General features: G+C 39.1%; 2 protein-coding genes and 2 non-coding genes across 8 annotated transcripts in view; 2 read left to right on the top strand and 2 right to left on the bottom strand.

The window, feature by feature from the left end:
* LOC130177506 (alsin-like) overlaps positions 1-17,881 on the top strand; it is a 30,023-nt gene extending 12,142 nt beyond the window's left edge. For 3 of the 5 annotated variants that reach the window (XM_056389330.1, XM_056389325.1, XM_056389326.1), the window contains exons 18-41: positions 557-622; positions 1,035-1,194; positions 1,423-1,554; positions 1,857-1,985; positions 2,332-2,355; positions 4,405-4,475; positions 5,156-5,222; positions 5,313-5,491; positions 5,884-5,949; positions 6,204-6,302; positions 6,685-6,846; positions 7,309-7,420; positions 7,775-7,852; positions 8,287-8,420; positions 9,350-9,505; positions 9,672-9,786; positions 10,358-10,515; positions 11,612-11,710; positions 11,923-12,102; positions 12,353-12,398; positions 12,597-12,658; positions 12,918-13,067; positions 13,361-13,457; positions 13,764-17,881. In XM_056389330.1, the coding sequence (XP_056245305.1) occupies positions 557-622; positions 1,035-1,194; positions 1,423-1,554; positions 1,857-1,985; positions 2,332-2,355; positions 4,405-4,475; positions 5,156-5,222; positions 5,313-5,491; positions 5,884-5,949; positions 6,204-6,302; positions 6,685-6,846; positions 7,309-7,420; positions 7,775-7,852; positions 8,287-8,420; positions 9,350-9,505; positions 9,672-9,786; positions 10,358-10,515; positions 11,612-11,710; positions 11,923-12,102; positions 12,353-12,398; positions 12,597-12,658; positions 12,918-13,067; positions 13,361-13,457; positions 13,764-13,802 (2,581 nt within the window). In that variant the 3' untranslated portion in view covers positions 13,803-17,881. The remainder of the gene's footprint in view (positions 1-556; positions 623-1,034; positions 1,195-1,422; positions 1,555-1,856; positions 1,986-2,331; positions 2,356-4,404; positions 4,476-5,155; positions 5,223-5,312; positions 5,492-5,883; positions 5,950-6,203; positions 6,303-6,684; positions 6,847-7,308; positions 7,421-7,774; positions 7,853-8,286; positions 8,421-9,349; positions 9,506-9,671; positions 9,787-10,357; positions 10,516-11,611; positions 11,711-11,922; positions 12,103-12,352; positions 12,399-12,596; positions 12,659-12,917; positions 13,068-13,360; positions 13,458-13,763) is intronic. The other 2 variants (XM_056389327.1, XM_056389329.1) reach the window with 2 other exon arrangements.
* A 221-nt stretch (positions 17,882-18,102) lies between these two features.
* On the bottom strand, positions 18,103-18,174 carry trnaa-cgc (transfer RNA alanine (anticodon CGC)). The gene has a single exon. It is a non-coding gene; the product is annotated as a tRNA-Ala (tRNA).
* Positions 18,175-18,678: 504 nt separating this feature from the next.
* tpt1 (tumor protein, translationally-controlled 1) lies at positions 18,679-22,821 on the top strand. Its single transcript, XM_056390111.1, has 6 exons — positions 18,679-18,835; positions 19,554-19,627; positions 20,259-20,443; positions 20,607-20,712; positions 21,276-21,392; positions 22,421-22,821. The coding sequence occupies exons 1-6, from the start codon at positions 18,808-18,810 to the stop codon at positions 22,421-22,423; spliced, it is 513 nt and encodes a 170-aa protein (XP_056246086.1). The 5' UTR covers positions 18,679-18,807; the 3' UTR covers positions 22,424-22,821.
* Positions 22,822-23,339: 518 nt separating this feature from the next.
* On the bottom strand, positions 23,340-23,411 carry trnaa-cgc (transfer RNA alanine (anticodon CGC)). The gene has a single exon. It is a non-coding gene; the product is annotated as a tRNA-Ala (tRNA).
* Between the last annotated feature and the right edge of the window lie 2,114 nt (positions 23,412-25,525).

The raw sequence follows: 25,525 nt of genomic DNA, 5'->3' as shown, positions 1-25,525 counted from the left end.
GTGCTTTATTGTTCCTCTCATTTACTTTGTGTAGCATCCCACTTCATTTGTCAAGAATAACTTGAATGGAATAATTATAGATCAACTGCCAAATTTCTTATATGAAATGTGTCATTTTCTCATACAACACACAGCACTTCAAAGACAAATACTGTAGCTTTAAGTAACAACAGACCCCGCGTATTATATCTATGCTGCATTTGACTTTGTATTTGTTTGAATACAAAGCTTGGGTTATTGAAGTCAGTCATTCCTGTCCACACCGCAGCCAAACTGTGAACACTTTTGTAGAATCTTATGTTTTAGACACAAACCAGGAATGCGGCTTTCAGAGCAAATAAAGTTAAATCTTACAAACTTTCTGTTGACAGTAGATAGTGCAAGAAAAAAGCATGTACAGATACTTTCAACAAGTCAACAAAAGTAAGAATACCTCTGATGTAACCTAGAGGGTACAAGTTGTTTTCACCAATGAGTTCATTTGACATTCTTCTACTGTATCTAGTATATGAACTAACATGAAAACCCCTGATAAAATGTCGTTGTCTCTCTCCAGGTACTGTTCTGCATTAGGTAACTTCCAGGTGATGGGTGGATTCCAGTCACTCCATAAACTCTCACTGTAAGCTCCTTTTATTCTAACTTCATGTTTTCACTTGAAGAGTCCCAATTCACAATAATTTGACCTGTGAGTGCCACTGCAGAGAGCTAGAGCAACAGCAAGTGATTTTTTTTTGTCTAAGCACTGCCTTAATATTTGCAGGAAAAGTTTCACTGTTGATGTTGATGATCATCCTCATGCTATAATAAAGTTCCTCTGAATTTTTTGCTCCAAAACAAACCATAAGTGTAAAGCATGTGTGACCCTGTGCAGCAGGAAAGAGTTACCAGACAGCAAGTTTTTAATAAAGCAGGTGGATTAGCTTCCATTAAGTCAAAACAGATATACATCAGTAGATGAAAATACTGAAAGTAAGTAAGTCCTAAGAGCATCCTTTTTCTCTTTGTGTCTCTCTCTGTATGTTTCTGTCCAGTGAGTATTTAGGATCTCAGCAGGCCATGCTCACTCAGCTGTGTGTTTCAGAACAGTCTGTCAGTGGTGACGTTGATCTGGTTTCATTGTTATACTGGCCTCAGCAGCAGCTCCACCAATACAGCCGAGTCCTGCTCAAGCTGGCAGCCTGCTATGATGTGGTGAGGATGAAACTATGCTCTCACCTCATGCTTCTTCTTTTTGTATGCCTTTTTAGTGTTGTTTTTTCACTCAAACATTCTTTTGATCTTCCCTTTTTTCCATCTTTCTATGTTTCCCATGATTTAGTAATTTTGTTATTACTGTCACTGTATTGGCTATAAGATGCCCCCACCGCCACTCATCTGTATGTTCAAATATACAGTAAAAAAAATTGTTTCTCTCCCCAGTTCACGATCGAGTATCAGTCTCTCCATCAGGCCTGTAGTCAGTATGAGTCCCTGTCTTTGTCCCTGTTGAGGAGGAAGAAGGAGGCTGAAACCACATTTCTCTTCTGGAAGACCCACTCTGGAAAAAATACTGTGAGCTGTGTGTTTTGTGATTATAACCTCTTCTTGTTTGTAATGTTTTTGTGAAAAAATCTTCAGAGATTTCACATTCCCAAAATGATGATGCACATAAGACAGCATGCTCTACTCTGAGTTGTTAAACATCAGCAACTGTGCTTGTGACATTTATTTCACGAATCAGGGATAATCGTGTTTCTGTTCATATGATAAAGGAGACGATTGATTTACCAATTAAAACACTCCTCTCCTTTCTAGAAACCATGTATCCCACAAATGACAAATAACGGAGCTAAATATGTGTGTTTGTTCTTCAGGAGGTTCTGCGTCTTCCACAGCGTCGTGTAGTGTGTGAAAGCAGCAACAGATCTCTGACCCTGCAGAACGCCGGGCGGTTCTCCAACCACTGGTTCATACTGTTCAACGATGCACTGGTGCACACACAGGTACACATACACACATGCATGCAAACAGAAAAAAATATACAACCAAATGATGGTACTTTTCTTCTGTTTGTAGATAGTAAACATGATTAGCTAACAATGCCTGCAGCAGGGTACAATGTACCCATTCGTCTTACTTTTTAAATTAATTTAAAGTTGTCTTACAGTGGACAACACCCACTGCTTAAACATCAGAGAAAATCCACAGGATCTTTGTCAGCCATGCTCAGATCAGACCATACTTCTACTGGATCTGTGTGTTTGTCTCTGTCTTCCTGGTGCTTCTGGACACCTACCGTGTTCTGCATATGAAGTTTAAATGTGTACATTGTGTCTTTTATTCACTCAGGGTGCCATTCCCTCTCAGAACTTTGTAAGTATTTCTGACTTCCCAACTTCACCTCCAACCAACCAGTTTAGCTATCCTGAGCTTTGAGCTGCAGCGGCATAGGTGGGCTGGCCTCTGTTCAGTGCTCACACTCGTGGGAGGTTCACATGGTATTAGTAAGCAAATAAATGAATATTAACACAGAACTTTATGTAATGTTGAAGCGGCTGTTCGCTGAAGAAACCCAATACGTTTTACTCCCATCCAGACGGTTTCAGTTTGATTTGCAGAGGTCTGCAGCTACTAGTTATCCACTCAGATGCCAGAGCCTTTGATACACCTATCTAAAACTAATGCAACCCTGCAATAAATCCTATTTCCATTGTCGTTATAATATTCTGTTTTTGTTTAAAACTTTGTTAGCACTCCATTTATATCAGTTATATTTATATCAGACTAACTGATAAATATCAGGCTTTGTCACCCTTGGCATTGCAGATGTTCTGTGTTAAATTTGATTTATTTTATGCATGTTGTTCTGATGGCTGATTCTGTCCAAACTGACCTGTAGCTGCTGCCAAAACAGGCTGCTCTTAGTGTGTGTGTGTGTGTGTGTGTGTGTGTGTGTGTGTGTGTGTGTGTGTGTGTGTGTGTGTGTGTGTGTGTGTGTGTGTGTGTGTGTGTGTGTGTGTGTGTGTGTGTGTGTGTGTGTGGCCAGTCAGTGGTGAGAATAAACATGGTCATGATAGCTCATAAAGATGCTGGTGAAAGGATGCACTGCTGTGTTCTAGCTTTCAAAAGCATCTAATCCAAGAGACAACCACATCACCAGCTCTGAACAAGCAGACATGACAGTCACTGATTATCCCAGATGACAACTTCTTCATTCTTGGAGGATAACATCTTCACTGTTGCCTTGTCCTGTGTGCTTGTTTCAGTATAAAACACTTTCCTGCTGAACCCTAACTGAGATCTAATAGTTTCCTTTCTGTTTGGTGTGGGGTGGTGTGTTAATAGACAGTAGACAGTGGTGAAACCTCTTCTGTTCCTTTCTCCGTTTTGTGGTTTTGGGTTCATGTCCTAAGTTGTGTATTGACATAGTTGATGCTTTATTTTCTTAATTAATTTGAAAACACATTTTCCTTCTTAATTTAATAGTTAACCTTTGTTAAGCTAAACTAGATTAAATTAAACTGAAAGGAGTATATCAGATGTTTTGCATATTTTGGTGCATCACCAATAAATCATATTACTTTGCATTGTTGCTAATTCTCTAACTCACACTGTAACTTTTTTACTTTCCTACCTTCATAGCTGCTTTGTTTTCTAGTTAAAAGGACTTGAAACTTGCTTGTGATAAGTCAGCCAGTTGAAAAACTGAAAGTATGCTGTAAGATATAATAGGAATAATTTGTTTGTTTTAGTTTTGTCTAGTCTGTTCTGGTTTAGATTAATTTAGTTTTAGTGGTAATACAGGACTAGTGCTCAAACATAATTGAAATATCATGAAGGTGAAAACTCCATGGAGGAAATGGACAAATATGTGTTTTTTGTAACAGAATCAGGATGTGGTGGACAGTGACAGCTCATTCATCCAAATCAAGATTCCTCACAGAATCCTTTTCTGTATACAGTACATCCGAAAGTATTCACACCCCTTCACTTTCCCCACATTTTGTGATGCAATATTTCAGTTTTTTATTTTTAATAAATTTGCAAGAATTTCTAAAAAAAAAACCTTTTTCACTTTGTCATTATGGGGTATTGTGTGTAGATTGATGAGGAAAAAAAGGAATTTAATCCATTTTGGAATAAGGCTGTAACATAACAAAATGTGGGGAAAGTGAAGGGGTGTGAATACTTTCTGGATGCGCTGTATGTATATAGCAAAACTGAGAGTACATTTACAGTGTGTTGTGGAACTTGCATGTCATTTCTGAAGACATAGTTTTATAAGATCAGATAGTGTGATGTTAGCTAATAAGAATGATCAAAACCCACATATGCAAAAAGTTGGTAATAAAATGCAATGAACAAGTTCTCTCTCTCTCTCTCTCTCTCTCTCTCTCTCTCTCTGTCTGTCCCTCTCTCCAGTTCTCCACGCATCACATCTATCCTCTGACCTGCCTATGGGTGAAACCAGTCACTGAAGACAGCAGCAGACTGTGAGTTTGTTGTTTTTAAAAATCCAAAACTGTGACTGTCAGCCTAACATGGCTAATGCAAACAAAAAGTCAAATGATGAAGACATGTCACTCACTCCCACCCCCCACATAAGCTAATGTAATGCTACAGCGTAAGCTTTGTTTGCTCATACCACAACCACCTGTAAGTCTGAATGTATCTTTGAATCCTGCTTTTTGAGTTTACTGAAGCTGAAGCTGTTCAAACAAGCAGCAAATGCCACAGCTGAGTGTGATGGCTGAGAAACCTGTCAATAAACAAACAATGGAACCATTTTTTCCCAGAGAAACGATTTAGATGAAGTTAAATTGGCTCTGCCAGCATCTAGTGGCAAACAGATGAAATGCATTTTAAGGCACAAGAGCGCTAGCGAACATCCAGCCTCAGTGGTTGCTTGCTAATTTGCAGACTTTTGTTTTCTCTGGAAATCGCGTGACTACATAACTAAATTGTCCTCTGATGTTACAATTTTTTGTTTTTTGTTTTATATTCCCCAAAGCACTTGTCCAAATTATTATTTTTACTGCTAATTTAAATTATTACTTTCTACTCTGAAATTTTTTTCTCGTTGTGTGAAACCCTTTGTTTAGCATACATATAGAATGATGAACACTTCTCCACAGATCAAGGTAATTATTGTCCTTGTCTTGTGTGTCTTCAGCTATGCCATCAAAATTACATGTCCAGAGGAGAGTTTCACCGTGGTGGCCTCAACACCACAAGAGAAGGTACATCTATGTTTATACGCTTATTATACACACACTTACGAAAGTTTTGATGTTCATCCAAGGTGTTTTATATTTTCTCTCTCTTTGTAGAACAAGTGGCTGCGATCTCTTAACCAAGCAGTGGATCAGGTGCTGGGTGGTGGAGGTCAGGGGTCATTGCCAGGGGTGGCGGCAATGTCTCGCACCGCTTCTTACATGTTCACTGGAGAAGGACGGTTTAAAGACGCCCATTACAACGGGGGCTGGCTGGCAGGACGAATTCATGGCAGGTTAGAGAGCATGTTTGAAATGTTCCCAACTCATATCTACAGTGTAGTTAGTACCACACAACGATAACACCAGTATGAATTAATTAAAACATGCAGAACTAGGGCAGAGACAGGGACTTTAGTTTAGCCCTCAGACCTCATATCAGTAGGGATTTCTGGGGCAAGGAGATAGTGAGTTTGAATGAGTGAGCAGTCAATCTATCTACAGGGAAGAGTTCAGGGTGGACAAGGATCTAAACAGACCATTTCCAGCATTGTTCAGTCCAGACTTTGTTAGAATGAAGGCTTAAGTTGAGTCAACCTGGCAGTAGCTAATTAAATGGCCACCGAGTGTAAAACAGGCTTTGTGCAAATCGTATGTACAAATAGTAAAATATAATTTCTTTTTACAGAGGAACCATGAAGTGGCCAGATGGACGGACGTACACCGGGAACTTTAAGAATGGACAGGAGGATGGGTCAGTACAGTAACCTGGTGTAGTACTAAAGAGCTGGTTAAAATGTTATTCATTTCTCATATGAATCATCTCAACTGTCATGCAGATTTGTGATGAACTTGCAGAAACAGAAAATAATGTTGATAGCCAGCCTAAATTGTTACATTATTAATAATTAGTCGTTTCGTTTTGTGTTATTTAAAAATGTGTGATTAAATGGCAAATCATAAACTGTTGTTGCAACATTCCTGTATAATTGTTATTTTTGTTTCCAGCTATGGGGAATGTATAATACCTAACAAAGCGCTGAATAAACCAGACACCTACCAAGGACACTGGAGAGATGGCAAGATCCATGGTTTTGGCAAGTACAAGTCAGTACACTGTTTTCTTTTGACTTTTTAGTAAGGTAGAGAGTGGCATATGACAGCTGAGCATGACAGCTCAAGTCATAGGAGTCATGTCTCAAGTGTTAAGTAGCAGTACTTGACACCAAGTCACAAATGTCAAGGACAATATTCAGTCTTATTCCGTCTTTAGTCATCAACTCTGTCTCAGCAATAACTTGGATCCCAAGTCATAAAAATTGGGGCTGGAGTACTAAATCATTCAATATATGGTATTTTGATTTAATCAGCGGCCTGTGTTGGAATTGAGCACAGAAGCCCGGCTGTCTTAGTGCACTTCTCTACACATGAGCATGAAGAGCACCACTCTCCGTGATGTTGTATTCATGGCTCTGTGTGTTCTGCCTAGGTATGCCAGTGGCGAGGTGTACGAGGGCTGTTTCTGTGATGGGCAGCGGCACGGTTACGGCATGCTGAGCTCCGGTAAACAGGTCAGAACCTCCAGCGTTTTCATTGGCCAGTGGGTGCAGGACAGGAAGACAGGATACGGCGTCTACGATGACATCACCAGGTCTGATTAATTCTTCTGCTTTAAACCTCAGAAAACCTCCTATTTAGCATTTAAAATTTGGAAATCCATATTTACTATTTGTGGCAAACACTCCCTCATGAGGAATGCTTCTTCTTCTAGCCTGGAAACCCTAGAGACTGAATCTTTTCCTTGTATTCCCTTGATAATAAGAAACTATCATGTCGATTTTGTATAAGGAAAAAGGAAAAAAAAAAAGCCTTGATAATTTTAAAACATATTCCTGAATATTTGTTGACAGATAAATAATGAGTTTGTTTTTATGATCAACTGTAGTTTCAGTCAGTATTTCAGTGGAATCTTACTTGAAATCATTGAAATCGCAAACTTTCCCAAATAGTAATGTCATTCTGACTGTACTGAAAATGTGCAGTGAAGGAATTTAAATTTCATTAGCAACATCACACTGCTGTCATTAGACCCTGATCTCATTTGTTTTCCCAGAGGTGAGAAGTATATGGGATTGTGGCTGGATGACCAGAGGCATGGTAGCGCTGTGGTTGTCACGCAGTCCAGTGTGTACTATGAAGGGACCTTCAAAGAGAACAAGATGAATGTAAGTTCACCCTTAAGTATGTACTCTGGTAGTACTCACATATACATGATTGGATGTGCAGAGATCCAAGTGTAGATCCAACATCTGAGGAAGTACAGATGTTAGTGTTATGTGTTGATGAGGTAGTCTGTATTAATTGTCCTCTTGAGAGAATTATTGATGTGTGTGCCAAGGGATGTGAAAGACTCCGTTGTGGTAATGGGTTGCTCATTGACACGTATGGAGGTTTATTGTTTTAAATATATCAGAGATTGCTTCCAAAAAAAAAAGATGCAATCTATGGACACCACTCTTATCATTGTGCATTTGTAATATGACTGTATAAAGTTTGATGCAGTGTGTACTTTCTATCAGGGTCCAGGGCTGCTTTTGTCAGATGACGACACAGCTCTCAATGGGGAGTTTTCTGATGACTGGACCGTCAACGGGAAGGTAGTAAGAATGTCTCTCTTCTTTTATCTGTATGCTCTGGCTCTTTGTCTGCCATGTCCATAAAGGTATTGATGTCCAGTGGTCCAGCACCATAAATGTTCAATGTGCAACAGAGACTCCCCTACCTATAAATTATATTCTCCAGACGTAAAGGAACATGTTTGTTTGATGCAAGACCTAACAAAAATCACATCATCATCATTTTTATATTTTTTTCAGTGAAAATGAAACACAAAAGTGACCCCTTCAACTGAAATCCCATATCGCAATATCTGCCAAAATAATCGCAATTTAGTTTGTTTGGCATATCGTGCAGCCTTAGTTGTTACTGAAGTTATTGCAAAATAATTACATGTCACTATCATGAAAGTCAAAACCCAACTGCAACATTCTGAAAATAATTTCACATTGACTACTTCTCCCTTCTTCTTCAGGGTGTTTTGTCCCTGGCTAACGGTGATTGTATAGACGGCCTGTTCAGTGGAGAGTGGAGCGCAGGGCTGAAGGTGGTGGGAACATACACCAAACCAATCGATGAACCTGAAAACAAAGAGAGAAACAGCCTGTTGTGAGTATTACCTTGCACTATTTAAAATCAGGATTTAACCTGAATCCTGAATTGATTTCAAAAGAACAGGCTTTTGTGTGCTTATCTGTGAATGTGAGAATTAAAGTGAGACTGCTGGTTCTTACCAGACGCATGACAGGATATTTTTAATAGGGATCAACCGATTACCAGCCTGGCCGATTATCGGTGGTAATATTCAGCATTTTCCAATTATCGGTATCTTTTTTTTTTTTTTTTTTTTTTTTTTAACCGATAAAATAAAATATCTCTGAGTAAATGTGTTAGGGCCTTACATTTTAAAAGGGGAGGGTTAAAACATCTTATTTGGTGATAATAATAATATATGATAAAACTATTAAATTAAGAAGCATCCTTAAGTTACCAGGTGAATCAGTTCACAGGTGAGGACAGCACTGAAATCAACCAATTAATTCCTTTGCAGTCTGTGCGTACAACTGATAATTACTAATATACACTCAGTTGTCAGTTTATTAGGAACATGTAGATAAAACTGATGTAGTCTAATACAACAGTCCTACAGTAAATCCTCTTGCATGGAGGTTACAATGTTCAGTTTTTATTAAAATTGGTTTAGATAGTTATTGATTATAATTGAGCTGTGTTGCATTATACAAAGGTACTTCTGTTATTTACCTACTTTTATTGATATAAATGGGGTGGACAAAATAATAAAAACACCTGGACGCCACGGTGAGTGTCCTTATACAGCAGTAGTTTAGTGTTGGCATATCGGTTCCAAATATCAGTTATTGGTCTCCTTGATTACCGATAATCAGTATAGTATATAGGCCTTGAAAAAACCACATCGGTCAATCCCTAATATTTAAATATGAGACAGAATACGTATCATCTAGAACTTTACGTCCTTTTTGGTATTTTAAAAATGTTTAAAATGTTTGCATGTGCAGCAGGTTGGGTCAGTATGTGGTGCCTGCAGGTCAGAGGTGGGTCTGTGTGTTTAATGAATGCTGGAGTCGACTGGGCTGTGATGCAGCTGGGAGAGGAGAGAGGACTGCAGCCTGGGAGAACATTGCTGTTACCATAACAACTGCACGGCGCCACAGGTAGATACAGCAACACACACACACACACACACACACACACACACACACACACACACCCAACCACCAAAGCAAATTTAAGTGTTCCTATGCTGTATGTTTCTAAAATATAATGTTGCAAATTAAAATAAGTGAATGTGTGTCTCTGTGTTTGTTTTTGTGTGCGTAGCCCAGACCTCAGTAGGTCTCAGAGCAAAGTATTGGAGTGTTTGGAGTTTATTCCCCAGCACGGAGAACCTGTCACCACTGCAAACTATGACAACATACGACGATATCTCATCAAGGTACAAGAAAACTTTCTGTGTCTCTGTCTTTGTGCTGATCTGTACATTGATTCGTGCTGTAGAAATTGACGGTGTATATAGACTGAGAAGTGAGAATAAAGTACAATAGATGGAAGCAGAGTATTCATCAGAATAGGTAATAATACTCCAGTGTTTCTTCCTGAAATCTAAGGCAGGCTACCCAAATGTTTCTTATCTTTTGTTTTGTTTTTTGTTGTTGTTGTTTTTTTGTTTTCCTTCTTTTCTTTTTTAACTACTGTGTGTACAACACTTTGGGACACAGCGATGCTGAAGAATGAGAGGAACAGACCTTTTACATTATTAGTATGTTAATATAAAATCAAAATGTCACTAAAAACCTTCCAGTGAGTGAGGAGAACTGATTATGGCTTTTGCTGTAAAACAACTACATGTTGATTTACAGTCACTGGAAACACTTTACCTTTGTTTGGTTTATTAGAGGTAAGCAAAAACATGGCTATCTGTTTGTCAGTGATATAATACTTGACATATAATACTTGATATTGACATACTACTTTTAAGGATTTGTGTTTGTGTGGTTGTATGTCAGGCATGTGAGACCCCCCTCCACCCTCTGGGCTGGCTAGTGGAGACGTTGGTTACAGTTTACAGGATGACTTACGTCGGCGTGGGATCCAACCGCAGGCTGCTCAGGCTGGCTGTCCAAGAGGTCCAGGCTTACCTCATTCATTACTACAGCATTGTCAGGTAGATTCCTCTTCTGTTCTCCTGCTCTGTCTTTGCATTTCTGTCTCCAGTTACACCCAGATAGGGTATCTGGATGTGAAGCCAGAGTATACGCTCACCCACTTGTCAATCAAAGTGGCATGCCGTCAATTATGCATGTCTTTAAGTCATAATAAGATTTAAATGGGTGAGGTATATAAAGATTCTCCTCGTACAGTTGTCATGAAGGGGTAAATTAGCTATAGAGACCAAAACCGTTGTTTATTTCTGCTGTAAAGTCATTTTAACGTGACAGTCAGTGGGGATTGACTCACTTTTGGAGCCAGCTTCAAGTGGCCATTTGAAGACCTGCAGTTTTTGGCACTTGTGTGTTGGCTTCATATTCAGCCCCGGAGATTGCTGCTTGGGGAGAACACGCATGGTTTGAATCGAAAGTGAAAATGATTTATTAAACTTAAAAATGTACATAGATTAATCAAGGTTATGATAAAAATCAGTACTATGGGTTGGCTTCTTCTAGAAAAAGGAAGAGAAACTAAATCAAGGGTGTTTTCCATTCTGCTAATTTACTCTTCTTCCCATCCTCCGTGTCGTGGAAACTGATCGAGGTCCACTATCATCAACCATGTTCCAATCCCTTCAATGTTCCTCATAGGAGATGAGGTGTGAGCAGAGAGGAGGTCCACAGGTGTATCAACACCCCTGTGATCGTAATGTCTTTATTGATTGGTCAGCTGATCTGATGGGACAGTAAAAGGACAGGCTCCCGTTTGATGAATACACACCGTCCAACCTCACATCTATTCCTCACGTCTCTCTCCCTCCCATGTGAGGAAGAGACACGAGTGAGGAAAGTGAGGGCCCACCTTAGTCGTGATACAGTGGACACAATGACTACATCTGTAGTTGCGTGCTATGTTCAGATTGGTATTAATATTAATATCAGTATACCACTCTGATGCTGATATTTCAGTCTACAGCTTTCCAAGCAAAAACCACAAAAACAACACCAACACAAAGAATGAAAGAACAAGGAGGAAATTCAAAATAAATGAAATAAAATGTTTTTTTAGATATGTGTAGGCCAGCATAAAAAAAAACTACACTTTGCTTGCAGGTTTCTGTTTCCAGGGTTACCAGATGATGGTGGCATCATCCCAGACCCTCCAACCTCCCCATCCACAAGCAGGCACAACTCTAACACAGCAGAGCAAGGGTGAGCATCCACACACACACACACACACACACACTCAGAGCGATGGGTAGTGATTGTCATGTTAACTCACAAGATGACGTTATCCAAACAAGACCCAGCCAGGTGGCACTTTCTAGTCAGCTCATCTGTCTCTGTGATACTGAAACAGACAAGCTGTACATTAAACCTACATCTCTCTCTTTTTCTCCTCTTCCTCCACCTTTGTTCTCCAGTGTTGTGGTGGTGAGCTGCTCCTCTCTGCTCCTCCCTCTGCTGCTCCCTCGACTCTACCCTCCTCTCTTTACCCTGTACTGCCTGCAGGAGGAGCAGGAGGAGGCCCAGTACTGGGAGCGCATCCTCCGACTCAACAAACAGCCCGACCAGTCACTGCTCAGCTTCTTGGGAGTGCAGGAGTGAGTTTGTACATGCAACACACACACACAAATGCACGCGCGAGCACGCGCACACATTTGTTTGTAAATCCGCAGAGAACCTGCCTCTAGATAGTGTTAAATTTACTGTTATGGCTTTGGTAACTTTTATCTCAGATACACAAGAGGTTTCCTTTCATTGACAGATAACATTTTATCGAGTTTGTTAGACTACCTTATTGCAATTTTTTTATTGTTTGTGTAGAAGTCATCATTTTTTTTCCTCTTGTAGGAAATTCTGGCCGTTGTGGATGTCAATTCTTGGAGAGAAAAAGCAGGTCAGATACCAACTGTCTGTTTTCTCCTTGTGTACCTTTTCTTATTGTCTGTCATTTTGTCCACCAGTTTTCAATCCATCTGTCTATTACTATCACACATTATAGATTACCTCTCATTCCAACATAAAGTTATGATGTGCTGTATGTGTTTACAGTCACGTCTGCTGTAATATAACAGCTTCTCTGCTTCTATCTCAGATTGTGTCCAGCAGTAAAGATGCCTGCTTCGTTTCTGCTGTAGAGACACTCCAACAAATCAGGTAGCTGCCATGTGAACTGACATGATGTACAAGAGACATGACCACACTGAATTAACACACACACTAAGCTCCTCATTTTAAAACTCATCATCAGTACCTGAAAAATCCAAGCAAACCCTGACCTCATGTGACATGACGTGGCAGATTATTCAAACACTAATACAGCACAACTCAGAGCATTTACAACATTTAAAGTTCATACATTATTATGTAAAATAATGAGTTAAATATTAAAATATTTGTCCCCCTGCACATACAGCACCACCTTTACTCCATCAGACAAACTCCTGGTCATCCAGAAAACATTTGAGGAGTTGACCCAGGAAGTAAGACCTATGCTTGATGGTAATTTCCTGTGGTGCATGGATGACCTGCTCCCCCTCTTCATCTACGTTGTTCTCAGAGCTAGGTGTGTTATCTCACCCACAAACACACACACACTGTGTTAGTAGATGTAAAAGTTGAAAAGTTGGTCTTATCACTTCACTCTGTCGGTTGTATTATCACATTCTTATTCATGCTCGTACTGTTTCATGACTATTTAGTTATATATTAGTGGCCAGTTCTAAGAGGCACTTTGCTGCTATTTGGTACTAGTATTGTTTAATGACATTCAGTTGTAACTCAGTGCAGCTAACACAGAGTGGTGAGCAAAGGCTGTAGGCTGGTGACTGAACATGTTTTAACTGTTCTGCTCTCCAGGATCAGGAACCTGGGAGCTGAGGTCAATCTGATAGAAGATCTGATGGACCCCAACGTCCAGCATGGAGAGATGGGACTAATGTTCACAACACTGAAGGTGGGACCCCACCCCACCCCCCTCATCACCCATCATTGACATAATGCATTCCCTACTTCCTTATCCTAACCTAAACCTAATTCTAACACTAACCCATAAACCAAGTCTTACCCCTCAAGCAGCCCTTGAAACTTGTGAGACCCCACAAGTATAGAGGGCTCTTGTTTCAGACCCCACAAATATAGTAAAAAAAAAAAACACTAATTTATTTTCTTGCTCACTCACATACATTCATATGTGTATTTCTCAATTCACCTGAATCTAGGTAGTGCAGGTCTTTAAACATGCCCATGTGTTTCTGTTCAGGCCTGTTATATCCAGATCCAGCATGAATCGACTGCGTAAAAGGGGACAAGAGGAGGCCCCGCAGTCAGCAGGATGTGGGAACTGCAGTGATTGCACAGTGACACACAGGAGCTGCCAGAACAAACCAGTCAAACCATGTGTATTCCACTGGCAGCCACTGGGAAGCTGCAGTGAACAGAGGGTGTGGAGAGTCTAACACCCTCACCTTCTGTCAGGAAATAATATCTGACACTCCAGTTTTGATCCTATTGGTATGTTACAGATCTCCAGAGTTCCTTCATTTCAATTAAAGACAGCATTCAGAGGAAAGTAACACATCGCCCTCTTGTGGACATGTTAGAAAACTGCAAAGCTGTAAAAACACTGCAGTTTTACTTTACTTTACAATATTTTCTATTTTACAGTAGTTGCCTAAAGGGTAATTCATGAGAAATTACTGGTGTTGTACTGTGTATTTGTCCTGTTTCATCTGCTTTCTATGAGAACTTGCAAACAGTCCAGGCAAAGGACACTGACCTGAAACATGGCCACATTTTAAATGGAAAATTAATATCTAATAACTGAAATAATAATGTAAATATGTCTCTAATGGCTCAGCAGTAGCACTACCAGATTACCAGTGCATTACCACAGTAAATACACTGCGAAAAATATCCAAATTCAATTAAACCTACCTATAGGTACTTATTAAATGTGTATAGTAGTTGACTGAATGTGGTAACTACTATTTTGTTAAAAATTAGCAGTTGAGATGCTGGTTGTCAACACAAACTGTCAGTTTTGATGTTGGGTTTGTAAAACCGAAAACATTTTCTTGCACTTTGAATGTTTTCATCACTCTTAGCATTTCACATAGTGATGTGAGCTCTGCGTTTTTATTAGTTTTCACTGCTCTGAGTGCCTACATGAGACACAGATGGAGTTTAATATAGCGGAGTCAAATTTGCCTCCTGAGCACAGATCACACCTTTGATTCGTCAGTAAGCAGCTGCAGCAGCTGAAGTGAAGACTGTGGACGAGAGGCTTTTCTAACAAAGTCCACTCTACAAAGTGGCTGAGTCATATTCTGTGTGAAAACTGAGAAAAATGCTTTAGGCACACAATGTCTTAGTTGTGGTTTGATAATTCTTCCACATATGACACACAAAAATCACTACGTCAGAAAGCTCTAGGTAATGGAAAGAGAAAAATTGTATTTCTCTTGTAGCAGTATGTTCCTGCAATCATATACTATATGCAAATAACTTTGCATTTGCTTACATAGAAATCAAAAATCCTCCTTTTTTGTAACATCCCCTCTCACTTGTAAGACTTTTGAATGCAGGAGAAGTCCTTTTAAACATCACACTAACATCACACTTTTTTACTTTTTTTTTTTTTTTTTTTTAAGACTTCTACCCTCCTGTACTACAAATCCAATCTGTGTGTGCTCTGGTATGTTCACACAAACCTTTTGTCTCAGGTCTGGACTTCTGATATTCATAACTAATATGCAGCAAACAGACCAGTAGGACAGTAACATGTCACTACTGTGGGAAATGATTTGTACTTGACTTAATATAACTAATGAGGGAACACAGAGTAGCTAAGCATAAGAGAAATGTTCCTTCCTCTACTGGTATTTCATTCATTTTTTTGCTCTGTGGAGTGTGTGTGTGCATGTATGTATGTACGTGTCTTTCTAATTCTGGTTTGAAACCATTGTTGTGAGGGCTAAGACTTTGTTTTATGGTTAGGCATTTATTTCTGATGGTTAAGGTAAGCGGTTAGGGGAATACATTATGTCAGTGAGCGTCTTCAAATCGAACGTAAGACAAGAGTGTGCGTGCTCGTTCATGTGTGTGTGTGCATGTGCGTGCGTGCGCGTGCGTGTGTGTGTGTGTGTGTAAGTTAAGGAACATATTATGAACAAATCTCACAAGGAACATTTTTATTGTTGCCCTGACATTTTCCAGTGTAGATGAACCAGGAAAGTGTTAGTGTAAAGTAAAAGGGAGATATAGGTTATATACAGTATATACAGATGACCTCCATCTGGGAGTTTATGCTTAGTTCTGTTTGTTTGTAGATAAAACTACAAAATCAGGTCGACAGATTTCAGTGAAATGTAGTGGAAGGTTAGCCCCTAAAAAGTGATGACTACTTGATTATGCCTCTACTAATTTTTTTAAATGAATACTTGCAATGTGAGATACGACATTATCTCACATTGCAGGACAAATGTTCAACATTTTATCAACTGCCGCACTTAACTAAATGAAAAGAATATGCCACATACGTATGCCATGATTGTCTATCACTGATCCAGACTTCATTTTTTTTGTAGATAGCTTACAAGAATTGCATTATCAAATGCATTGATCTTCTGAATCCATCTTTATGTGTTATACAGGGCTACAGGGACATCAGTATAATTTTGTGTTTTTAATTCACTTGCAATGAGGGCCCATTTTTAGGTCCCAGAGTCACCACAACCAAGTTGGTGTGTGTTTTGAGTACATCCTTTTGTCTGATTTTTTTTTAAGAGCATGGAGGACCATGAAATCAGTTATAAATTAATTATGTTATTTCATTTATTTATCATTAGATTATAATTTAAATTTGTCAGAAATGTATGAAAGAACAATATATTTTCCTGTGAATTTCCCACAACCTTGAATAATCAGGTCTCCCCCATGGAGTCACAGTCATATTACATATTGATTAAGATATAGATCTAGTGTCATAAAACGACATTAGCTTTTGGAGTAGCTACATTAACAATACTGCCATCATGTTACTGACTGTTGATTAACTGAGCTTGTTGCATTGCTGTGAGAAATAAAACAGACTGTAAAGCACTCAGGTTGAACTGCAGGATGCAACAAACAACTTGCCAAAATGACGAAGAAAGCAGCTGGATTCAAAATCTTATTTCTACTATTTCCGTGGTTACTGAAGTGTGTGTGTTTGTATGTGTACTGTATTTATTGTCAGGACAGTCTATTCAATGTTTTTCGTTCTTCCTATTAAAACCACTGCTGTTTTGTATAAAACAGACCAAACATCAAAGGTTGAATGAAAAAAAATGTTTGGCTGACTCCTCTGGCCTCCATTAATACCAGGTTAAAGGACAACACAAATGTTTTTCATACCATAGCTCAAGACTACAAATTAGTAGTTTTGGGTTGAGAAAATTTCAGTACAGCAGAAAAATCAGCCTTTACAGGTTTGAAACCTGCCTGAGGTTGGTTATCCAGTAAAGTGAATATTTTCCATTTTTATTTTTTTATTAAATACATTATTATCTTATATGAAGATGCAGTTTGAGCAGGGAATCCCTCTTTGTACACTGTTTCTGAAATGAAGTGAAGCCAATCAAACCTAAAGAAAAGTAAAATAAAATTGAGTCATGATTTCTAAAATGATCAGTAGTAATATAAAATGCATGTGGTTAATTAATAATATTTTAGCCTAAATAATTAATAGGCTAAAATATGTAAAAAAAAAAAAAAAAAAAAAGAAATTAAAACGTGGTCCTTTGTAAAAGCCTGGATTTCTTGGAGGTTCATGACTAAGAGGCTGTAAGCTGATTGCATTCATGACTTGAGTTTACAGTTTTTCTAGCTATGTCTATTTTTGTAACTTCATACATTTGTATGAAGTGATGATTGGGGGAACTGACTGCATAATGTCAATTAGTTTTGATGGATAAACTTATTAAAATAGTAACTGAATAAATGTATTTACTAAAAAAAGGGCAATAAATTTAGTTTAATTCTGAAAAGTATCTCCTGATGAAAATTATTTCTTAATGGTTGGATTCATGGCTAGACTGTAACAGTGTGTTCACAAGAGAAAAAAAAGTACCATAATGTCCATGTAAACTACGCAGACCACTACTGGGGCCTTTCTCCCAGCAGACATTTTGACGCGTCTTAGTAGGACACTGGCTCTGTCCTTTTCAAGAGTGAAACTGAATTTTATTATAGGAGTAATTTTACTCCTGTGACATGTCAAAATGGCCTATCCATGTCTCCACTGTCTACCTATGCACTCAGTATATTGCAAAGATTTCCTGAAATTCCTGAAATTAAAAGTAATTTTTGCTAATAAATTAAAGATATGTTTCATTGTTATCTTGCTTTATTGATGTACTTGCGTCTAAATTGTCATTAACATATTTACAAAAAGAGTTGTAAAACTTGGTCTTTGGCTGATTATTTCATTGGTGTAGTATCTAACATCAACATTTAATAGCTACTTACAAGAGACCTGTTTTCACATGATCATGGTGTTAACAGGATCACTGCTATGTAATAAGCATTTTATGTAGTTGAAGTGAGGTTGTCATAGATGATGGAGATGCTGGGGATTGAACCCAGGACCTTGTACATGCGAAGCACATGCTCTACCACTGAGCTACATCCCCTGTTACAACTGATATGAATGTCTGATGCTTTCTTTCTCTCAATACATTATTTATTTATTTATGCCTGTTTTAGTAGTTCATTTAAAAGTTGATCAACAAATTACTTACACACTGAGAATTTTGAATTTGAACAGATCATTGCATTTATTGAATATCATTTGAAAAGATTTTACAGGCGTATTTCAGTGTTCTAGCCTCGTTTGAATTAGAGCTTCTTTCCCTTTATAGTTGCAAGGTTTGAGGTCCACTCGCCAACCAAGATCTTACAAAATTGCAGTGCATTGCGGTAACATTTTCTTGAAAATTATAATCGGCAAACATATTCAAGTCAAGTAAACTGTCTGCGGAGTCAAGCTCTTAAGCGCAATAAGGAAGATTCACATCTTTTTCATACTCATCAAGCCATTGAGTGACCCCTCGTGCCCTGTGGATGGGGACATGTAGTACCACTTTTGGCCACCATGTCAAAGTGGCACCAAAGCTCAAAAGCTCAGAGCCTTTGTCGAACCACGGTGACGTCAGCAGGATGTAAATTCACTGACTCGCGGCCTGATCGGTCTTTTACCTCTCCCGTGCTGGTAGGGTGGCTGGCCTGTTTTCTGTCTCTGAAAGATTTAACACCGAAACAGCAAAATGATCATCTACAAGTGCGTCATCAGCGGTAAGTAATCATGTGTTTGGTACTGTTTCATGTTGATCAGTTAGCATATCCGTTGCGGCCGTTATTTTGGCTGTGTTATTATGTTAAGAAAGAGAGAGAGAGTTGGCCAGGCTAGCTAGCTAACTCGTGTTATTCCGCGGCTAGCGCTAGCCATATGCTAACACCACCATCGTCCAACAAAAAAAAAAAAAACACAAAACGGAGAACTTTATCATGTTAAACAATGAGTTTGCTAAGTGTTAGCCACTCTGTCTGGCTAGCCACCGCCACTGCGGCCTGGCAGACTTTTAGCTCTGGCCACGGTACAGCTGCCGGTAAGTTGGCTAAAAGTGGGAAAGTGTGACTACCGTGTCTTGAGTCATACCAGGGTGGGGTGATGTGATACGGGACGGTGGTTCAGGATATAAATGCAGTGTCAGTCATGTTAGAGAAACGTGGTGTATGTGGCCTTTCGGGATCATGTAGCCACTAGCTGCAGTTTTATATAAGGGGAGATGTCTGACTAGCAGATCTTTCTAGAATTACCATTAGCATCGATACTATGAAAATGTGTCGTGGCTTCTTCTCTTGTTTATATAATCATTAAAACAAGGTCCAGATGGTAATTAACTTCTACTGTCCCGCAAAAATGTCCTTTGTAGTTTATATAAAGCTTGCAGTAGATAGTCTGGGGATGTGCTTTGTTCAAATCGGTCACATGGATGTGTTCTTCCCCCAGGTGATGAGATGTTCTCAGACGCCTTTAAAATCAAAGAAACTAAAAGTGGCTTGTTCTATGAAGTTGAAGGAAAGGTGAGTCATTGTTACACAAAAGAGCTGACATGATTAATCCTTGAGGCAAGCAACTGGAAGACTTTTGGTCCAGCAAAATAAGAAATCTGAAGAAGCTTTGTTCAGCTCTGAAGTTGTGAACAGTGTTTAGTTTATATAGTTTAAATTTAAGAAAAAATCATCACAATCAGCTGTAGCCCTGATACATGGGTCGGTGGCAGCTGTATTATGTGTGGTCAATCTCTGGAGCTTTCTCTCCACGTAGTTGGCCTAAAGCTAGACCACACTGAAAATGACATTTCACCAGTTCATCCTGTTCAACAAATGTCTCTAATCTCTTGTAAAATATATATTAAGGCATTTCCGACTTGTCATTATTACACATCCATAACTTTAAAGATAAGGTGAAGTTAAATCATGCCATGGGGTATTTCCAGTTACTTTCCAGCGGAATGTGTAAATACAGTGAAGCTACCCATGTGGAAAACCAGTTGCTTGATAATGCCATAACCTATTTAAAAATAATACATAAAATTTAGACACAATACAAATGCATGTAGTGTTGATGGGCTTCTTCACTTCTCACTAATTGATGCCCCCCCCCCCCCCCCCTTATGCCTGTCCTGTGTTCTCCCCTGCCTATTGTGTCTAGACCGTCTCCAGGTCAGACGACATTGATGATGCTTTAATTGGGGCCAACGCCTCTGCTGAAGAGGCAATCGAGTCCACAGAGTCGAGCTCTGTAAGTGGCGTGGACATCATCCTCAACCACAAACTACAGGAGACGGGCTTCGACAAGAAGCAGTACTTGACATACATCAAGGAATATGTGAAGGTGTAAGTTTTGGTGCTTTGAATGAATGAATCACATGTATTGGGTGTTCCCAGAGTTAAGGTGTTGGGGAGAAAAAGGTTCAGTTGGTGCATCCCCATCTGTAACTTTTTGGTAATTTGAATCTACCCAGAAATGCCAAAGCATGTCGCTCTTTTGCATGTCCAGGATTAAGGCCAAACTGGAAGAGTCCAATCCAGAGAGAGTGGAGGCCTTCACGCTTGGCATGACAGCCGAAGTTAAGAAGATCGTGGGAAACATCAAGAACTACCAGGTAGCCACAAAGTCAAGTCACACACAGTATTCACAAAACCTATTAAGGCTAAAAATAACTCCCAGTTTGCTGAGTTGGGAGCAATAATTCATAAAGTATTTCAACAGTGCAGTTATACATTTGAGAGGTTGGACGTTATCCAGATGACTCAAAATTCACTAGAACCTACTTGCAACCAGTTGGATACACCTGGTGTCTTTCAGAAATAACAGAGCTTTTGTGATGGTGGGTATTTTGATGGCACTGGACAAATGTGAAGAATCTGTTTACAGCAACCGGATCACCAGTGAATGTGATGATGTGGTGTAATAAAAGCAGCACATTTTCCTGCTATGCATTATACCACACACACATGCACCTGCTGACATGTCTCCCAAATTGAAACAGACTAAAATTGAAATGTATTTAAAAAATAACATGACACATTTAATTAGTTAAAATGCCATGTGTATATACTTATAAACCTTCATCTTCATAATTGTACCCTATAGTCTGCCAGTTTACACAAGACCCGGATCTCTTTGAATTTTGGCTGTTTTCTGACATGTTGTCGTTTGTCACAGTTCTTCACAGGAGAGTCCATGAACCCAGAGGGCATGGTTGGACTGCTGGATTACCGTGAGGATGGCATCACACCATTCATGCTTTTCTTCAAAGATGGCCTGTTGGTTGAGAAATTTGTAAGTACTCATCTGAGTTTCCAGAGACACACATGTCATGAAGCAAGCAGGAGAACTCCCTAGCTGGTAAAAGGCTTAGAGAGATTCCCACTCTGCACTCTTAATGTTTTCTGGCTGGACCATTGCTGGTCTGCAGAACGTGCACAAGAGAGCCCTCATGCACTTGATTGCACATGATTTGACGGCCCTAAGCCCTCACTGACTGAGTAGGAACGTGCCTCAAAGTAAATATAGTCGAAATCACAGCATAGCCATTAAAATCTGCTGAGAGTGAGCCCAGGTTCAGGTCTAAACATGTTCTCATACTTATTCAGTGTAATTTCCAAGGCAGCAGCAGATGACTTTATGACTTTGAGAGTTTTTATTAGCTATAAGGAAAAAATATATTAAAGCTCTACCTACTAATAAATAGACAACACCTACAAATTAAGTAATCCTCCACATGTTTGTGACTGATCTCACTGTGTGCCATCATAATCACAAAATAACACTGGTTAAACAAGACTTCTAGTGAAGGGGTTTGACCTATGATGTGCCCATCCTCCCAAAGACATTAACCAGTGCCATGTAGTCTTATTACACAGTATTCCCCACTAAATATCATTCCACTTTTGAAAGTAATGATTAGAATATTGAAATGTTGTAATATACACAGTAAAAGTGCTATATCACTTAATGTGAGCTACAGCAATATTGGCCTGTTTTTCGAGATAAAGACTAGCACTAGCACAAAGCGTGGACTTGATAACCTTATTTCTTAGTCCACATAGTTTTATAATCCCCCGCCCACCTTTTTTTGTTTGAGTATTTTGAAAGTAATTTAAATTGAAATATTATTTTGTAGCAGCCACTGGTTGCACAGTTCTGATGGTACATTTGTTTGGTAGAGTGACCCTGTAGACTGCATATGTGTTGTGGCATTGAGCAATGCTAACAATAAAATGTACCAGAACTTGAAATGGTATAGTAAGTGGTAATGATTGAAAGTTAAGAGTGTATTTATTTATGTGTATTCCTCTTTCTTGCAGTAACTACCTGGAACTTCATCTGCTTTTCAACTAGCTGCTGTCTTCCAGACGGCCCCAGGAGCAGACCGAGGAGCACTATTTTGCATCATGCCTGAACAAAAACATTCTTGTACAATTTCTTATATATTCACATTATGGCCCACAGTACAACTCCCCCCTTCAGACTGGGTGACTGAAAACATGACTGGTCAGTTTTTAACAATTTCTTTTTGGCTTTTGCAGTGTTGGACAGTGAGCAAAGATCTGACTCTACCTGAAAGTAAAAGAATTTTCTTCTGTCTGCGTACTGTTTTAGCAATGATTCATACAGTTTCAACCTCCTCATACCTCTGTGTTTATGGCTGCATTAGATTCCATCTACAATGGAAGACCGAATTTCAAAATAAAATCTAGACCCACCACTCTTGATTTCTGTATTTTTGTGTGTATGTTGAGTAAGCGTTCACCTCTCTACACTCAAACAGGCAGTTTTTAGGTTGAAATTTAGAATTAATGGAGGCTTAAAATGTACATATTACTACAGAGTAGAGTGAAATTGACCTGTGCATGAATGGAGAGCAGTTCCTTTCAAGTGTTATCATAGAAAAGCTTTAAAGTCCTTGTGAAAAGCTGATATGTAATCTCTGGCATGTTCCAGAGCTTTTGTCTTGAGTGAAAAATCATCTAATCAGTTGTTCACAAGCATTTTTCAGTGTTTAACTCAGAGAAAATGAACACAGGAATTTTGTTACTTACAGTATTTACAGATATGGTCCTGCTGCAGAAAACTTCAAAGATGTGATTGTTTAATGCATTTTGCAATTAAACATTATCCACAGTTTAGTCCATATTGACTGCTAATTTTGAAAAGTAGTGTATATTCGATTTACATGATGTGCTTTGGTGTGTTTTCCAACTGATGGAAAGGTATATGATGATCTGGAGATGCTGGGGATTGAACCCAGGACCTTGTACATGCGAAGCACACGCTCTACCACTGAGCTACATCCCCTTCACTCTGCCAAGTAGAACAGCTCGTAATTCACCAATTATCTGTTCCTTTTCAATTTGACTAGTTTATTGATGATTAATTAGTCTATTGTCTTTTATTTATTTTAAAAAAGCAAATTTCAAGCGGCACTTATGAGAGCCCTGTCTTCACATGATTATAGTACTGAAGGGATGTTATAGCAATGTTATAAACAGTTTAGGTAATATCTAATGAATTATAATTGAATTAATTAATGAATAATAATTATATTATTACATTACTTTTTATTTACCTCTAAATCACATGTGTCTGCACTACCAAAGGTGGTTGACGGCTTGTTGGAGACCATGTGCATGCAAAACACACTATCACTGATTTACAACTCCTCATACAAACACATGGGCTGCCTCACTGTTCGGCGACTTATTTTAAAAATCTTCTCCTCACTGGACCAAATCAGTGGGTTAATTTATTGATTTGTAAAAATGAATTTTTTGTAAAGTTAATTTAAAAAACTGTCTTTTCTGCCTCTTTGTGATCAAGACATTGTAGGTATAACAGGGTCTGACAGTTTCATTACTTTATGTAATGATGGAGATGCAGGGGACTGAACCCAAAACCTTGTACATTCAATGCGTATGCACTATCAATAAGCTACATCCTCCCCCAGATAGTTCATCCGGCAGGGATGCCACTGGTATCATGTCTTTAACAGCATATAGATCCCACAGCTGACATGTTTCAGCTGCACACCGTCCTTCAGGCAGGAAAAGGTGGACAACCCAACTCTCTCTAAAGAGAACGGGTGGTGAATGCTGTACCATCGAATCCTCAAACAGGTATTATTTACACTGAGTGATTCAACTACACCATAACTCAGTATAGTTGCTATGGGCTGAGTAATGGCAGAAAATGGACACAAGGGGGAGGCATTTACTTTTATTAGTGTGGGAACAGTGACAGTATGAAAACATGGTAGGACTGCAGTGTGGGTGTCAGAAGGGCCACATGAAGTAATCATTATTGAGGTGTCTGTTTGTAGCCAACATCAGGAGACTGGATATATATGCATTTACCCAAAATCCATGGTAGGTCGGAAAGGTTGGAGGTTGGACACCCCTGATCAAAGTTCAGGGGCTCACCAGGAATCATTGAATATATCCACTGGACCGTCAACATCAGATATCTCTCTCTCGACAAAACTGTCGGTAAGAGAAAACAGACAAATCATCACAGTCCTTTCATCTGCCCTGATCGATTGATCTGAAAGTAATGCCACCGCTGTTAGTAGCTCACAGTAGTGCACATAAATATACATAATCAAATAGTATCTATGAGTCCATGCCATAGTGAAGCTGTGGTTTAAAAGTACATTCAGGTTCTGCTGTATGCATCAGTCTTTCAGTACCTGTGACTGAGTCCTCCGGTGTTGGTTCAGATCTATTCCATACACCTCAGTTGTTGGTGCCACCAAAACCTTCAGTGTGTTACCTTAACAGCCTGATGTCACACCTGCCTGAGTGTGGACAAAGATTAGCACCTGTGCTGTAACAGGAGCAGGTATTCGTTACTAATTTATGCCCTCGTTACTCTTTTAATGACATCACCTGCATGTGTGCGACAGAAGATAATGAAGGTGAACCCTGGACCTCTGACACCCAATGCTCTAGAAGTATATTCATGTCAGTTCAGCATTGGTCTGAGCAAGATATGAAGTCAGTTTAATCTAATATTCCACATTTCAATTTCAGGTCAGGAGTTTCTGGGTCTTTGCTGGTGGTTTGATTTAATTAAAATGGACTGATGAGGGAACATTGGGTTAGATACTGATGCTGAATTCCCCTCAAAAATCACAATTCAATGCTTTCTGCAAAGAGTAGAATTTAATTTGGGCAGCTGACTCTGAGTGAATCTAGTGTGTCTGTGTCATCAGTGAGTATTAGAAGCTATTCCCTTGTGTGATTTAGGTTAAGCTAATTCAAACGTTGTGATGTTCCTGTGACACCAACACCACGCTAACTGTTTTTTGGTAGCCTATCACGAGACAGAGAAAAGACAAATAAAAACATCTACAGTTATTGTTTTGTATTCAGTATATATATATATATATATATATATATATATATATATATATA

This window comes from Seriola aureovittata, chromosome 11, assembly GCF_021018895.1.
Source record: "Seriola aureovittata isolate HTS-2021-v1 ecotype China chromosome 11, ASM2101889v1, whole genome shotgun sequence".
NCBI lineage: Eukaryota > Metazoa > Chordata > Actinopteri > Carangiformes > Carangidae > Seriola > Seriola aureovittata.
The sequence above is the reverse complement of the archived record's forward strand: the minus strand, read 5'-3'. Positions and strand labels throughout refer to the sequence as shown.